Genomic DNA, 18598 nt, shown 5'->3' on the forward strand with positions numbered 1-18598 from the left:
GTGTGTGCTTGAGTAGGGATTTATCTTTGAAAATGTTTAAATTATAATATTAAAATTGTATTAATAGTGGTGATGTATAAAAAGATTTTCCTAAAGACATGCCCCCAGTAACAAATATGGCAGCTAGACCTCCTGTAGAGAATAACATAAAGCAATTCACGGAAAGTTAATATGATTTCACACTGTCCCCAGTGTGGTTACAGTGTTCATTTTCAGAGCTGTGGGATGTCCATACAGAAAACATGTTGAAGGAAAGGGTCTACAACTTGTGGAATAAATAAAAATCGTACTTATGGCTGAATAGTTATTAAAGGTGTGCCAGTAACATTGTTAAAGTATTGAAAATCAGATACTAATCGATACTAAAATTAGTATCTAAACGAGATACTCTTTTGAGTAGGTATCTAAATCAAAAGTCACATTCATGGGACAGAAATGAACCTTTCCTGAATAGCTTTAGAATGATCTGTAGCTGTCTCAGGAATTACATATAACACTTACAACATCACATGGGAATATGAAAGAAAGGTCTATTTAATGTTGAAAATGTCATTGTATTGTCTAAATAAAGTGTTTTATGTTTTATGTTATGTTTTTATTATTCTGGTATCAGAATCAGAACTGAGTATCAAGTCTGTTTCTTAGTATCAAAATTGAGTTTGAATTGCTAGTATTATGACAACACTATAATGTGTTGTAATGTTTTTGAAGAGGGGTGTGCCATCTCCTTTCATTAACTGAGATGATATTGCTTTACCTGGAATGTTACACAGCATGGCATTATGTTCCATTTATTCAAATGAATGTCTTTTATTGCTAAACAAAAAACAGGCTTTATACATCTTCATCATCAGATATATGATCAACTCTACCAATAACAGTTACAATACTGATCTTTAACTTCAGAAAATATTGCTGTGTTTTATTTAATCTATGAATATATAGAAGCAAAAGACAGTTAGACAGACTTGCATGTAACAGGGTGCTACCAACCCATGTTTCTTGATGGATGTTTTTAAGTTTGTTTGAAAATGGTGACACAAGTTGTAGCTGCTTCCTCAGACTGCAGCTCCTCCCATCTGCTCCTCTGTGATATGTTTTATTAAAGAACATCAAACGCAGAGTCACTCTTCTCATTTGTCAAAACTATTCCCTTTGTTTTGGTTCGCTTTTGCTTTGTTGGTGTCCTCACAATTTTGCTCTTTGTTTTGCTCTGCACAGAATTACAATTTTCTTTGCACTGACTTTTTCATATACCGCTACAAAACAAATTGTATTACTACTTTCCTCACAGCCCCAAATACACCAGAGCACTCCAAGCTGAAAAATAGATGTAGTTATTTTTTTTTACATAAAAAAACCCCTAAAAAAACAAAAAACAACGAACATGGAATATTCAATTTAAAAGTATACTGAAACAATGGATCTGATGGTTAGTGTGACACAGCAGGAGTGCCCAGGATCTATACTGAAACAAAAACCCACCCGTTGTTACTGACAGGTTGTCAAATGTTTGAGGCACTCAATTCAACCATAACTTTTTTCATATATATATATATATATATATATATATATATATATATATATATATATATATATATATATATATATATATATATATATTACTGACAAAGCAAAATCTAGTTTTTGTACTCAAAAACTCATCATCATGTCATAATGTGTGACAACTGGGCAGATGTCCTAATTTCCCATGAATATAACTATATAAACTTTATTGTAAGGATTTGTTTCCACAAACTTGATAATTTTGTGCTTTGTGTTTTTTTCAACGAATAACAATTACCTTTTTGCCGTTGACTGTTTTATAGAAAAAAAATCTTCTCACTTTAGTTCATTGTGTATGTGCATTTATAGAGATGATACTGAACTTTATGAGTTTTCGTTTCATGGCAAAAGACCCAGTAATTAGAGAGATATCAACCACTGGTTCAAATATTTGAAATGTAAAAGACAAATTTTACCATAATCCTTGAACTGCCCTCCAGCTCAATTTGAAACCATATCATTTTTTTAAAAATGAGAATGTATGAACATCAATACATAAGACATAAACATCACTGGTAGTGTGGTCAGCTCCTCTGACCCACAGTTTCCCACCTCGCCCCCAGTGTTGGTGTTTACTGGTGTATGGATGCGTGTGTGAATGGGTGAGTGGTTCCTTGCTGTGAAGTGCTTTGAGTGTATTGAAGGTGGAAAATGCAATAAAAATATGTCACCATTTACCACTGTGGATTGATGTCATTGCACTTAACACTGGGAATCATATTTGTTTAAATGTGAAAACTCCTCGTAATGTCACATATAAGGTGTATGAGGCATGTTGTTACATCACAGGAAACTAACCTATTGTGTAATGTCCAACACAAGTCTAAACAATCACACAGGTGTCAATGATCACATGTTACAATAAATAAAGCTCCAGCACGTACAGATAGGGCACATGCAGTAAATCCATTAACCCTTTTGATGCAGGTTGACCTTTGACCTCCTCCAACACAAGAACGTTAAATGGTTTTCAGGCAGTGAAACCCCATAAAAACACCATGTAGTAATAACAGATCAACGGTCTGAAGCATTACCCAAACTCTCCAACAGCCCAGCTCCGCACTCCAGAGAGAAACCTCCATTGTTCCGATAAATTAAAAGACAGAATCACATTTTGGTCCCAGTGGAGCCCAATCACCCATATCTCAAAACAGGGGTGACTTGGCCTTCTCCGACAAATATCATAAAAGCGGCGAAATCTGTAGGAGAATTGCGAAAAGCAGAGATGGATGTGATAGCGAGCGCTGCATTAAATCAATATCTGATTACACAGGCTGGGAAAAGGTTAGCGGGGGTTGTACGCGTGTGCTACAGCTCCAGGGGTAAGGGTCAAGGCACCACTGTCAAACGCTTCATGTGAGACTGCTTTTTGGATTTCAAATGTGCATCTTGTATTTTCTGTGTGTTGTTGAACCATCAGTCTCCCTTTGCACCCGATTTTTCACAGTGGCCTTTCAAATCGATATTGTGCGTGTGCGCGCGTGCGTGTGTGTGCGTGAACGGCGGAGGGGGATTTAAGAAGAGCCGATAAAGTGTAAATCAGAGCAGACGTGGTGTAGCGCAGGTGGATGCTGTCGACTATAAGACTTGTGTTTATTCTCAAAGGGAACTCCTAAGAAACAATGGCACGGAGAAAGTTTCTGTTGGAGCTGTAAACTTTACTGCTGAAGCACATAGTCAGTCTGTGTCAAAAATAAGTTGAAAGGATTCTATTTTTGGTATTTTCCATGTTCAAGGTTATAGGAGCATTACTGAATGTTTTTTACAGAAGTGATGCTACAAAATCAGTATGGCTTTCCTTCAACTGTACGCATGTTAGCAATTTATAAAGTAATCCTAATTGTGCATGAAAATATGTGTCCCAATTTATTTGATCGTACATCTTATAGTGAGACAGAGAGAAAAAAATATTTGAAAAAACAAGCAGTAATGAATATTAAGTAGTGTCTGATATTTTTCAGTCTTGGTGAGCCTGCTTCTCAGGAGAGTCTGGCTACAGCCGCTGTGTGGAAAAGAGATTTGGTGTCATTGGACAGCAGAGTGGAGCTTCATTTCTCACATCCAGGGCCAAAGACATAATTATTTTATGCTGGAAAATGTATTAATTTACAATTTTTAAGTTGGTTATGGTTAGGTTTGGTGTTAGGGGTTGTTAATCAAGTATTAAAAGTCCTATATTACACAAAATTGACTCGTTACCTCATCAAAAACATACCTATAGTTGTGTTTTGTTTTTTTCATGTTTGCTTAAACAAAATGCTCTCTTCCACTCTGTGACATCATCAAGCATTAGTTTTCAGCTACCTTTTACCTTTAGTTCAGTAGAGATTGGCAATTCCAGGACTAAAATTATCCAAATAATTTTAGTGAAGGTTTATAGAGTTTAAAAACACAGTGGAGCAATCCCTGTTTTACCACATGACATCACAAGGTGGAACAGAAGAACTCAGGCTAAATATGTGGCTTTTTATGTTAAACATTTGTGAATGAAGCAAAACACAAATCCATGTATGAGGAAACAACATTATAACATAGTGCGGGCCCTTTAAACCGTAAGTAGAGCTCTCCTCTCCCCACTGACTACAGCCCGACCCATCTCCCGGCTTTTGCTGCACCTATTTGAGCTAATCTTTGCCAGACGGGTGGACAAATTTCCCCTTGTCCCTGCTGTTTACTTTATTTTTTGGATGCACAAACTTCAGATAACCGCCACAACTGTCACAGCCACAATTCAACCTCTGAACCGCTGCAGTGTGATATCTATAAATCTTTTAACAAAATGGTGCTCTGCGTGGCTCGAGGCTCAACAAAATCCTTGTAAACACTGCTGTTTTATTGCATTTACGGCATTGTCAACAGTCTAAGTCAAATCTGAGTTGCAGATATTATCTCACAATTTGAGTTGAGCTTAAGTCTTTCAGAAAGTGAGAAACTTTTCTAGCTATAAAGCAGAAAATAAATCAGAAATATCCGCTGACTTAAAGGTGCATTGCGCAGTTTTTCTGGTTGGCTCTTCTGCCTGACTCTGTGGGTATGTTCCATGGTATGACTTTAAACATTTTCATCTAGCATGTATTCTTTATTGGTGTTTCTGTTGCTCAAAATACAATAAATCTTTCTGTGAATGGTGACGCCTTTCCACAGATCTGAATTGTAATGTAGCGTAGTGCTGTAATCTCCTCAATTTTCAGTTTCATCTATATTGTGGAACATTCTAAACAAAGCAACAACATTTCCATGGAGACAAGCAGGTGGCAGACCATCAACTAGAAATGTTACGCAGTGCACCTTTAACCTGGTTTTCTTTGCATCAAAAAAGTGTTATCGCAATTTATCTTGTCCCGAGATGATGTTTTAGATTAACCTGTAAGTTTGAAAACGTTTTACAAATCTTAAGCAAAATTCACTATCAGGCAATTGTAATGTTATACTTTTCTTATAACCAAATCTCTATCTTGTGTGCTATGGATTAGTAATCTTTGCACATCTTATCACCTACAGTTTCCTTGTACCATCCCCAAAAAGCTTCTAATCTCCTCTCATCATTCAAGTATTAACAACGAGAGACGCACTTTGTTACAAAATGTCATCTGCTGTCTGGAAATCCTTTTAAACTACGCCCCTTCAGTCTGTCACTATCAGAATTTCTAAGCTCCTCTACATATAGTAGTATAGGGTTGGGCGAGGTAATGAATGTAAATGAGATCTTTGGGGATATGTGCAGATGAAGAGTGGAAAGTTACTTGTTAGCAGCTCGTTGTCATAGAGATTATACAGGAGATCAATGGAGTTTAATGTGGCAGGCCCTTACTGCGATGAGAGGAATCCCACTGCGTATCTCCTCCATTCATTGAGTCAGACTTGTCTTTTGTCTCTGTATCGCGCTTGGCCTGTCCAGTCCTCCGCGGTCCATCTTATCTGCCTGTGCGTTATCATGTACTTATTTGTCGACTGATAGTGGCCCTTTATCCGCTTCTGTTCACGAGCTCCCTCTCTTTTGTAAGAGCTCGCTGCCCTCTGTCCTCCATGTACTTCAATTATTTACAAGGCGACAAAAGCAAAGTCAAAGATACAAATGTTCTTGTCTATGGGCGAATAAAGCGGGATGGACAAGCTGTATCTAGTGTAGTTTTTGTTGTATCAATATATATTCATCAGATAACATGTTGTTTTTTGGTTCAGTAATAGATACTTTGTAGTGACATTGCACTGGGGGTGTTCTACCTGTATGTGCATGGCAGAATGTTCATCAGCTTCCTTGGTGACACAATGCGCATATGAGCAAACTGCACCAACAATGTTTTTAGATTGTCTGAAAACTCAAAAAATACAAAATACATTTTCAAGAGCCTGTGATCAATACATGGTCCTGTTTAAGTGTTTTCAACAAAAAAGCCGACTAATAGAAATCCTGTTGGCTAAAAATAGAATGCACAGGTGCTCAGCAAAAAAATTTGACTGAATAAATAGAAGACTCATACAGACTGATCATTCAACAAAGTTATGTAATAAAATAAAAAAAATAAACAGCAAAACTTCTACAATTGTGTTAACTTCTATTTTTACCCTAATGCAAGATGAAATATCAACTTTAGTTTATATATGTTTCTTGTTTCCCGAGGAGCACTTTAAATATGTATCCCCAAACGCAGCCAGGAGCTCGCCTTATAAAAGCATTTGTATGTTCCCGGTGTTTGTCCCCCTTTGCGGACCTCATGCCGAAATGCTACGCTTGTGTGCTTCCTGTTTTTAGGAAGAAATTTCCAAAATGACAACTCCGTGGTAGGAGGTAGCAATGAGGGAGACGCAGAGAGAAGGAAGAGGGCTCAGTGGGTGGTTGGAGCATATACAGTGCAATCATACCTCTATGGTCAGGGAATAGGCCATTACGCCAGAACTACTGTCTGTGCATGTGTGTGTGTGTGTGTGTGTGTGTATGTGTGTGTGTGTATGTATGTGTGTGTGTGTATGTATGTGTGTGTGGGGGGAGGAGGTGCTGATGATACAAGCGCAAAATGATGCACAAGTCCAATATCCATCCTCAAACAAAAGAAGAGAAGAAGAAAGGAGAGGAAATAGAGATGCTAGAAATGTTTGCTTTTCTGCGTCATAATAATAATCTCTGGCCTGGTGGAGTGGCACTTATGGGATTAGATTGGATGAATAGAAAGCTCCTGATAAAAACAAACAGAATTCTGACATGGTTTGAATGGACATGGTCTCAATCCAGGTGCAAGGCCCATTTTATTTTATGTATTTGATGTTCAGATATGTTTGTAGCCATAGCTGCCCTGGGACAGACAGTTGGGGCTGCTATACTGGCTGATAACTTGTGATGGCAAGGCAAGTTTATTTTTAGAGCACAGTTTCACATTATTTCATTCCAATTACTAAACGGCCCATATTATGCTATTTTCTGATCTATGTTGTTATAGGAAACGCTGTGTTTTACCTTATTATGTCGTGTGGTAATACAATAATAAAATCAGGTGTTAACTTGAAAACTACCACTTCATGACATCACAAGGTAGAACAGAGCATTTTGATTTTAAGAGATGTAGATCAATAATAAAGTATTACTCAAACGTTTTACCTTTTAAAGAGAGGAATACAAATAGAATGATATGCACAGTTTCTCCAAGCCTGTATTGGAACCTTGTCAGAGTTTAGGCCTGTCTCTTTTTATTTGTGATATTATCCACATTTTTTATTATTTTCCTCAAAGTGCACCCATGTGCCACTGTCATCCAAATCGCAGTAAATGTTGAGGTTTCATGACTTGCAAAGAGAATACCCGTGCCCTTATATTGCAGGCTAGCAGTATTCAACATTCACCCATTAATCCTTGTTTAAATTCAACAGTGCTAATAAAGCTAAAGGGGGGCTCAAAACAATGCAACGCTATCATTGTTTTGAAATGAAATGACTTTTTCATTGTTGTTTAGTTGCTCAGAGCCTGTCAGAGAGGGTGCAGTGTGAGGGAAGCACAGCTCACTTAAATTAATTGTAGCTCCAACCAATTTACATTAGCCACAACGGTTTTCTTGTTATCAGTGGTGAGCCTCGGTCTCTGCCTTGACAGTGGTTTTCAGTTGTGGGTTGACCTTTGGCTAGAGAAGCGCAGCTGAATAAATACAATATTCTATCATGCCTGGAGGTCATGGCCTTGTTGGATGCTATAGTTGAGTAGACTTTTGCATTGTGGCTGTGCTTGTAATTGTACATAGCTGTACCTGTCTCATTCTATTATAAAGAATGGTAATTACAAAGCTTGCCCTGTAGTAACCTTTTCTGAATGAGGATCACAGTATAGCTTTAAACTTATTTATCTCCTTGGAGACAAGCAGGTGAGGCTAGCAGGCCAAGTCTCTGGTCAGAAATGAAACAAATGAAATCCTGGTATGTTTAATGCCATACTGGCACATTCCAGATATAGCAATCACATTTCAAGCAGATGAGCAGGTGGTGAACTCTTCACCAGAAAAGTTACAAAGTGCACCGTTAAATACAGTGATAATATTTGAAGTGAAGTTGTTAGTGTTTACATTTTATCTTTTGATTTTCAAGTCAACTGTCCAATCAGAATACAGAATGAGCTTCTCACTTTTAGTTGGCAGATTTAGAAGTTTATAGTGAACTCAAAAGGGCACTCTCTGAAATGGCCATTAATGTTGTTCCAAATATGTTTAGCTGTGATTACATTTTTAAACCAGTGGGGGCAAATACTATAGCTATAACTTCATATGATATTATGAATAATTAAAATAGTACCTTACCGTACCTAATCATCAAAGAATGTCAGTCAAACCATTCATATCATTCGTTCTCTCTCTTCACCCTTTTACCATAGCCACCCCTCCCTCTCTCGACCTCTCTGTGGTCCCCCCGCCCCCCTGCTCCCGTCACCACTGGCCTTGTGGATGCTCAGGTGAACTGCTCACAGTGACAACTTCCTTGCAGCAAAACCTGAAAAATGGCTCCTTGCACGTTTCCTCTGCTGGCTGTGTTCTCCCTGGGGATAGCTGCTCTCTGGTTGCCAGCGGTGCATGTCTGTGTGTCTGTGTGTGTGGGTGTATGGGTATGTGTGTGTGTGTGTGTGTGTGGTGTGTGCATATGTGTGTATCTGTGTGCGTTCTGTTGTCCTTTGAATGTCTCCTGAGGCCAGCACTTTTCCACTGCAGCCTTTGAAGAGACAGCTGTCCTCCTGCTCCGACCACAGTGCCAAAGTGAGTGTGATTGAGCCACTTCTGATGTGGACAAACAGTGGAAACCTTTTGCTTTTGTCATGTTGTGATATCATAACTTGTATCCCTTTTTCAGTAGTGCTGCACAAAATCCTTTGCCATTTTCATTTTGTGAGATCTTGTCCTTTTACTAGATATATATTGTGTCCTTTATTCTTCAAAAATATACATGAAGTACCCATTGTATAATACACCTTAAGGTATGTATGCCTAGCTTCTGTGGTGTTGGGTTTGAAACCTCCAAGGAGGTTTATGTTATTAAACATGTCCATCTTGTATGTTTCTAATTACAGTTGTTTAAAGGTTGTATGGAGGATTTTTTTTTTGTTTTTTTTTTGTTTCAAGTTGTCAATGATAGCATTATAGAGGTGCAGTAGCCTTGTAATTATGATGACCAAAAAAAGAGAATAAAAATTAATCAACTCTGGACGTGGTGGGGCTAAACATTTGCCAATAGATAACGACACTGCCTCGTTATCTGTTAGCTGACAGGCTGTCAATCAATCTCCCTACGTTTCTAGCGTAACTGACTTGCCTGTGCGCCGCCGGTACGTGGTTTACGTACGCCTGTCACGCAGTCCAGACGCACAGACGCACAGACGCTGTTTACTCCACCAACGCAACAGTTCTTAGCGGCTTTTTTTTACCTATATCTTCCTCGCAGTTCGCACAAAGTTTGTTGCAATGGCGACAAGAATCCAGGAGCAGTTAGCCGCAAAAGAAAGTCCGTTTTTGAGGTCGCTGAAAGAAGAAGACAAGGGGAAAAGCAGCGAAGCCAAACTAAGGTGATTCTTGAAGATTCATTCCAGCGATGGCGCAACTGAAGCAGACGCAGGGTCTAAAGACTGACGCATTGGTCGCCAAATTACTCCTGGACAGGTCACTTCTGCTTATTATGAAAACGTACTTTATTTCCAAGAGCTAGTCAAACGTTTTTCAGGACACGAAAGCGATATCCTATGTCTGAAAACATAATTTTCAAGGCAAAGAAAGAGTCCGCTTGCTGCTGCGTGTTGTAGCTAGTTCATTCGCACGGAATCTCCGCGCACCCTTCTCTGCACCCTTTCCTGCTCTTGTCCCCGCTGCCCGTTCCGCTCTTCCCGCTGCTCCTCACTTCTCCGGGCACAGAATCTCCGCGCACCGCTCCCCTCTCCTCTCTCTCTCCTCTCCCTGCTCCGCTCTTCTCCCTGCTCCTCACTTCTCGTCCGCGAACGAAATGTCCGCACACCCGCTCCCCCCGCTCCACACTTCTCCGCCTTGCCTAACCAACACTGTAGTTAGTTGTTTACAAACCTGTTTCTGGCGTAACGAGGAGGCGGGAGGAGGCGTTTCTACGTAGGGAGCTGTAGGGGAGGGGGGGTGGTTTCACACATGCGCAACATTTGAAAAAGGACAAACAGTCGCTGGATTTCTCGTTCCTTGGAAAATCCTCTATACAACCTTTAAGAAAGTGAGTGAAGTTGCATGGATCTCTAATTTGGTGTGGTTGCGTTATTTTCTTCTCTTTACAGAGATGCATATATTTAATCCCAAAGTAAATTAAAATAAAATCTCCATGGCAACAAGTAGGTGGAGACCCAACCAACAGAAAAGTTACACAATGCATATGCAAATTACTTGAATAATTCTAATTACACAGTAGCACTACTTACACTTCATTAAATCCCTTTACTAGCTTTTTTAAACATGACAAATATTTGTATCAAGTGATGAATGTTGAGATTTTCTGAATTTAAAAAAACGTCCAATCAAATGCCTGTCTACTATTTATTTTTACTTCAGTCTTCAACTTATTCATTTTTCAGTAAGTAGAGCTCCACAGGGAGGCAATGGAGCAGAGCACTCTACCGAAATGAATCATGATTTTCCATTTGAGATTGCTTAATATGGTGAAAATGAAGTGTGTTTGACCTCAGTTAACAGTGGCTCATTGCGTCATTCCTCTGGCAGCGATGTAACCAGGAAGTGCGTACCTGTAAAGTGGGTTAGGATGTGAAAAGGTGTAATGGGAAGATGGACAGCTCCTTGGAGATGTACTCAGACACAAGGCCATCATAAGTAGTAACTGTGTGTGAGAAGGATTCAGTTAAAAGGATTCTGTGCTCTGAACTACAGGTGACTCACAAGGACACAGCAGAGACACGAGGCATGGCTACTCTTTTATGTGACTCCATGTGGATTTTGCTTTAGTTAGTGTGTTTATTTGTTCATTTATTTAATACCAAATCATTATTGATATCAGTGAAGATATTTTTGAATGGCCAACTGCTCTTCCGCACAGCAAGTACTAAATGGTATATAGCCATTTTAAAATTAATCAGACACATTGCATATTGAGGTCTCTTGTCACAGAAGTTAGTCTGTCTGAGCTCTGGGAAAACCACATAGGCTATATATAAGTTCCTAGACTTTTGTAACATCTTGTGATTGCAGACAGAGCAGGTTCCCTGTGAAGGGCCACGATACCGATGACTAGAGTGTAAAGGTCAGACTAATGGTGCTGTACAAGCAGGTAGGCTTACAGTGAGGCTGAAAGGTCACAGAGCAGGATCCTGATGTGTATTTGTGAAGCTGCAAACTGAATTTGACCAGATTGGACCCAAACCTCAAACTAAATGCTTTAATTGATGCTGGAGAGATGAGCAGAGATAATGAGTCGATCATGCCTGTGCAGAGCCACGGTGGTTAGCCTCAAAAGTCCCTCACAGCTGCCAACAGTCTATCTTTAAATCTGGGCAGTCGTTTTAAGTAGAATATCACTAGGCCCATATCAAAACAGAGATTAACTGCAGGACAAAATTACTGCATTTTTGCAAGGGATTGTACAACGCTGTGTTAGTATTAGTATAATTATTAGTATTAGTATTAGTATTGAAAACTTTGACTCTCTATCTTAAGCCCAAAGTTGCTTTAAAGGGCCTATATTACTCTATTTTCTGGTGTATGTTATAATGTTGTTTCCTCATCAACCATGGAGTCTTTTGTTTCATTCACACATGTTTAATACAGAAACCCTGCATATGACATGACTGAGTTCTTCTCTCAAAGGCAAAACACTCAATTCCACCTTGTGATGTCCTTTGGTAAAATAGGAAGTGCTCCACTGTATTTTGAAACTTCATACTCTTTCACTAGTGTCATTTGGATGATTTCAGCCCTGGAATTGCCTATCATTTTTCTGAACAAATGTGAAAAGATAGCTGTTAATCTGAAAATGACCACTTCATGACCTCACAGAGCATTTTGAGCTCTGGAGATGTGCACAGACTAATAATGCAGGATACTCAATGTGCGATTGAAACAAAACACTACTCCAGGTTCCAGGAATGTTTTTGATGAACTAATAACATTATAACATGATTTAAAAGCTCACAAGAATCAAGTTTGTGTAATATAGGACCTCTAAAAGGCAAAAAGTGTAGCTATTTTTAAAATCTTGTTTCTACTCTTTCTATTTTATCTGAATGCACAGTCACGTGCATCATGTAAACCGGGCCACAGTGAAGTGAAGAATGACTGTTACATTATGTGACAGGTTGAGTACAGTATTACATTAACACAGATTTGCACTATCAATACACTGATTTTCCTATGACCACTAATATGTTTGTCTGAGTTTGCCAATCTAGGTCAGGTGACACTGCAGTATATGACCCACTAAATGCTCCCTCTGACCAAACAAAATGGACTCTAGCAGGCCAACAATAACACTGCACCTTTCTACCTCAGGCCTCAAAAATAGTGAACTTTTGCTATCCGTTTTTAACAATGTGTGTACATGTATGCACTGGGGAGCAGAGTAATATTGTTTTGGAGCCCTTGCGGTTCGGATGGGGCTAACACCTGAATGAACCTGTCACTGTAGACACATTGCTTTTTCGGCTCCAGCGATTACACTGCACCTGAATACTCTGTGGTTCTTTGTATGCATGTGTTCGAGTGGTGGGGGATGCGTGTATGTGCTGGGGTGTGAGAGACAGGTACAGCGAGCCAGCGTGACAGAGGAGTGTGTATGTGTCCAAACGCTGTAGTTCACAGGGCTGCGCTTTTAGAAATATGAGGGGGGCATTCTCTGGGGTTCAACAACAGAGAAACAGAGTCAGAGGAAAGAAGCAACTCTTTTGTGATGTCCTTCAGCCAGGCATTCATCCTTTGGTCCTGTCACGGATAGTACCAGCAGGAAAACGTTTAGGTCACCACTCTGAAATAAAATGTAATCTTTCATAATAGTTCTGAGTGCTCTTTTATGACTGAGGGTTACCAGGAGATTCCTGATAGTTGATGTTTTGATGGTGCATTATTACTGTTGTGTACACAGGAACATATCAAACAAGAGAAGTCCTTGTCATTAGGTGCACAAAGTTTTGTTTGTTTTTTTCTGGTAGAGGGCTTTGTACCAAAAACCCTGGCCAATAGCCAAAAAAGCTAAAAGCTTGTCTGTATGTAGATCTTACTGCTTTGTCTGTAAACTTATGTGTCTTGCATTTAATTACATATTTATATAGCACAAAATACTTTACAATTCATTAATGCATTCTGTGAGCAGAGTTGTCTTTTCACAGATCTGACCTGTAATTTACCATACAATGGGCCATACACATGTAATGCCATACAGTGTAACATTCCTGGCATAATGGCATAGTGTGTAGTACTGAACAGTGCATGCTCAGCAACAACAAGAACACATGTAATTTGTGTCACACAAAGAAGAGATATGATCTTTGCCAGCAACACTTCTGCAGTAATTATTTCTTCCCAGCAGGAAGCTGTTCCAAATGTACTCCTTAGGTCCACACAGTATTAATAATTAAACTAGTAAACTCCACCAATAAAAAGGAAAAAACAAACAAACATGTGCATAGTGCTGATACCTATTTGCTGATTCTCCAAAATAATATAAAAGGTGACAAAAGTTTATACACTAAATACTTGATTTTACATTTGGTATGAAGTTACCATGTGTCTAACAGCCCAAATGTGTAGTAGACATAAACAGGCTGGAGGAGGAGGGGCAGGGGTCAAATGAAGCTGACACCTATCACTTTTCTCTCTTTAATCTGACAGTGTAACACAAGGTCCACCCATCTCCTCAGACTCCTTTTCACTCAAATGGATAGAAATGACCTTCTGTAATTGGCTTTGTCATGACCTTTGACCTCCTAAATCTCTGTGTCTCTGTATATGTGGTCAAAATGTAGCAATAAAAAATCATACCATATATTTTTCCAGAGGAGATTTCACTATAGCTGATACAGAATGCATATGACAGGTTAGACTACTCACTTCACTAAAACATAATTAATATTTTTTTAATTGTTTTATTATTATTCTTCCTGGTAGACATGGGCAGCATGTATGACATATAATATATTAATTCCATAACTAACTTTGAAATCGTACTGTAAACAAGGTGCAAAGCCACTTGAAGGTGGGCGGAGTTTAAAAACACAATGGAACCCTTCAGGTATGTTTATGAAGATTAAACAACATTATAACACGCAACAGAAAATATCCTAATATGGGCCCTTTCAACTGCATTGCTCATAGTGAATTGAAATGATTCTCACATTTTGGACATGTCTTGAACGAGCTCCAGAGCAGGCAGTGTGCTTATCTGCACAGGCCTACCCGGGAGACCTGTTTTGTTGCACTCACAGAGAACTGTAAGTGGGTATATTTCAGCGCTATCTTGACCGAGGAAAATGTAGTGTCACATTTCAGATAGAGCTGTTATTAGACTTACTGTGTAGCTTTTACTCTTGAGATGTCACACTCGGCAACAGACACTTTTTCATAATAATGTTTGTTTTAGAGCAGCGCCAAAAGCAGTTTCGGTGGTACTACTATCACTTTCCTTTAGCTTCAATTTTCTGCACTTTTACACAGTATTACAATGCCCCATTTGATGTTTCTTGAACCTCTGCATGCTAAGTGAGTGGCTTATTTTCATATAGCCAATGTGTTGTTGTCTAATACCAGTGCAATATGATTAAATACAAATGAGAAAAAATGTGGTTGTCTAAACATATGATAGACTATATATACTTTTCTAGTGACAGTGACAGCTATTATTTTTTGTCATAATGCACAAAGATAAAACAAAAAAGAATATATTAAAGCGGGCCTATTACGCTAAATCAGCGTATAACCATATTATAGTTATTTCCCCTTATCCAAAGTTGTATTTAGAGTGATTCACAAATGTTTCAAAATGCCATATTGTGGCTCAGTCTTCGTTTTCAGAGACAAAGGTACACCTCCACTGCTCCGTACTTACTCCGTTCTCCAATTTTATTTTCTTAATCAGTGATACGTGTAGAATTCAGCAGCATTGTGTAGCCATTTTGGTACAAATGAAAGAAAATTGGCAGCCTGTTAATGTGATGTGCAGCATGATGGGATGTGCTGACAGCTGTTCAGCTCTTTGTTGTGATGACGTTTTACCACGGAAGTCAGCGGACTAGTTTTGTTTACGATGTTTAAATGTCTAAATTATATCTAAATTATAGCAGTTGTTCGCAGGTGTCATAGATTATAACGGGCACAAACAGGCACAAGCACAATAGGTCTTCTTTAACAAAATTAACATATAACTCTTATTCTTAAACATTTAAACAGTTACAGACACCACTTCATGTTACATTATATTTTGCTTAACTAAAAATCTAAAGTAGAAAACATTTTTTTTGTAAAACTAAACTGAATTTCCACTTAAATAAAAGCGCTGACAAAATGAAATGCTTTTTGTAGTTTTACAGCCTCCCGACCAACCACATCCACCCAAACACACACACTGAATTCTGGCCCATAAAAACATGTGTAGTAACCATGTCCCTTAAATCAATAAACCATTTGCATTGATATTACATTGTGTCTATAGATCTGCCTCACTATTTTAAATGCACCAGATCGAATCAATACATGGATCTGTTATGTCGTCTTCACAGGTTGGACAGTCCATCGTATGAAGTGATGCAGCTGGAGTTTGAAGTGGATAACGTGATAACCATGGTATTCACCCAGACCCTGCACTGGAACACGGAGTACCCCACAGACACCCCCGCCACAGCCAGGCAGGCGGACAAAGTCTCCCATCTCTACATCACCGACGTAGACATACAGGGCATTGTGCCACTGGCTGAGGTATGGGAAAAATACATGCAATAATACAATACACACAATATAACAAAATATGACTCACTTAATGAATCTGTGAGTAGGCTGGCTGATATTCTTTTTAATTATAAGATGCACTATAAATAACCCTGTGTCTTTGTGTATATGGCCTTGCTTTACGTGAATATTCTATAGAATTTCATTCATTCTTATTTATTTTAATAGACAGATAACACCACAAGGCCAGGTTGCAGGTATATCCACAAGGTGTAACAAGCATTTTGAGCTTTGGAGATGTAGACAGGCATGTTTTTGATGAGGTAATAGCATTCTAACATGGCTTAAAGCTTGCAAGAATAAATTTTGTGTAATATAGGAACTTTAACATCACTGAAGAAAAAAACAAAGAAACATGAAATTTGGTTAATCTTCTCGTTCAGGAGTAGTATTCAGTGAGCTGAATGAACTTTAAGCCATAAAGTGTATATTACATTTCACGTAAAAAGGATAGAATCAATACACTTTCACATTTAAATATAGTATACAGCATACGTCAGAAATATGACATTCAGTATTGATGTTCCAAATGAGGTCTTTGTGTCAGTGCATTTCAGATGGAAAACATTACATTAGCAGAGTCGCATCGTCAATAAAACCAATTTTACTGTTACTAATGCATGTTTTGAGGACAGTGGGTCATAAAAGGGTCCCATACTCACAATGCCTTAATAGTAATCCCAATGTAAGAAGTCATATATTGATACTTTGCAGCTGATGTCATCAACATTCCCTGGGAGTGAGAAGCTAAACCAAAAGCACTGCTCTGTTAGAAGCTTTGTTACTGAAGTTAGACTTAACTTAATTTTAACATAGTCTGACCAGAAAGCGCTGACTTGGTTGGAACTACAACAAGTGAGCTGATTTGTACTGTTAAACAACTCTTACACACGTAAAATTACAGTCGCAAGTTAGATAGCATCAGGCAACAGTTTTTCCGTCAGTCACTCTAACATTTTGTTGAAAATCAAACTCCTAAACAGGAATATGACCACTCTTATTGATCAGAGGCTCCTGAAAATCTGAAAATGTGCTGTTTAAATCCACTTTGGATTTGGAGTTTTTCAGGTGATCTTAAAATGTATTTGGTTCTGTTTGCTACTCGGTGCATTGTGTCTCCGTGGTAACTGTTGAGCATTCTGCCAATGCATATACATGTAGAACACCCTTAGTTTGATGTCACTGCAAATTATCAATAATGACGACGTCTTGGCCAGGTCGTCACTGCAAATGAGAAGGTGTTCTCAATTGACTTATCTGGTAAAATATTGAAATAATAAACAAATAACAATAAATGAAACGAGCGCCATGTATTCAGTAGCTGCCTTCACCTCCCCTGCTCCCACCTGTGACACTTGGGAGACTGCGGGGTGATCAAAGCTCCAAAGGTCAGGTGTTTGCCCCCCACATGGAGACAAGCCCCCCGGACATGCTCGCACAACAGGCTCCTCCCCCGTGCGTCTGCAAATGACACGCAATCACACCAACAACACACACACAACACAAGCAGATGCAAATGACAATCACAGTTCTACTCAAATACACACACGTAGAAGATTATAGTTTTCTAGAGATTTCCAGGTGTCCCGCTGTGTCCTGGTGAGATATTTGCCTTTCTAAACACTCATTTATATTCAAATACCAAGGCTTTATTGTTGCTTGCAGCCATATTAAACATAAGCCCAATTTAAAAAAACATGGGAATAAAAAGGATGCGCTACAAAAATACCGAACGTGAATCTAAAAAATATACTGTGTGATGTCTAAAAATATTTGTAATTTTTTATTTAACCCAAAATGAAATATGAATATATACGTTAGTTTATTTTGCCTCTAAAATGTCTACCAGCTATTCCATTTATTTCTTGCAAATAATTACATTTTAGTAATAGAAATATGACTTCACCTTTTGCAACACATAAGGAATCATTTATGCCCTGAAAATATGAAACTGCCAAAAACTAAATATTCATATATTTGTTTTGTTTTGTTTGTAAGATTTGTTCCAGTTAGACCATTTATTCATTATAATGTGACATGTTACTAATTGTAATGTGAGTTTGCATTCCATAACACGTATATGTGGGTACGGATGCAAAAAATATTTAGCAGCCAAAAATGAAATATTAAAGGTACATTATGTAACTTTTCTGGAGGAGGATACACAATCTCCTTGTCACAGAAAGGTGATATTGTTCAGTGTGGCATTATCTTGCATTTATTCAATACACAGATGTTTTATTCATCTAAAAATACAGGGTTTCACAGATCTGACCTGTAGCTTGGACTGGTGGCGTCACCTGCTTCTTTTAAGGAGATATTCCTGACAAAACAATTGCATCTCCATGGAGACATTCCACTAGAAAAGTTACATATTGCACCCTTAAAAAAATTAGTTTATTTAGCCTTTAAAATGTACCAGTTTGTCATTTTATTTCTTTTAAACAATCGTTGACATTTTGGTAATTGAAATATAACTTCAAAGTCCATGAAGTGTACGTTATATAACACTGATGCCCTGAAAATGCATCCAAGGATCCCAAGCTAAAATAGTGAGTTGGAGGATGCTTTTGAAAATGCTCTGGGTTCCATTAGCGGTGAGCTAAAGCTAATCT

General features: G+C 38.5%; 1 protein-coding gene across 1 annotated transcript in view; it reads left to right on the forward strand.

Annotated features, from left to right (window-relative positions):
• si:dkey-215k6.1 (transmembrane protein 132D) overlaps positions 1-18598 on the forward strand; it is a 172885-nt gene that overhangs the window by 96800 nt on the left and 57487 nt on the right. Inside the window, exon 5 of the mRNA XM_055161940.1 lies at positions 15758-15953. Coding sequence (XP_055017915.1) covers positions 15758-15953 — 196 coding nt within the window. The remainder of the gene's footprint in view (positions 1-15757; positions 15954-18598) is intronic.

This window comes from Boleophthalmus pectinirostris, unplaced genomic scaffold, assembly GCF_026225935.1.
Source record: "Boleophthalmus pectinirostris isolate CB_2022bp ecotype Guang Dong unplaced genomic scaffold, ASM2622593v1 HiC_scaffold_4, whole genome shotgun sequence".
NCBI classification, from domain to species: Eukaryota; Metazoa; Chordata; class Actinopteri; order Gobiiformes; family Gobiidae; genus Boleophthalmus; species Boleophthalmus pectinirostris.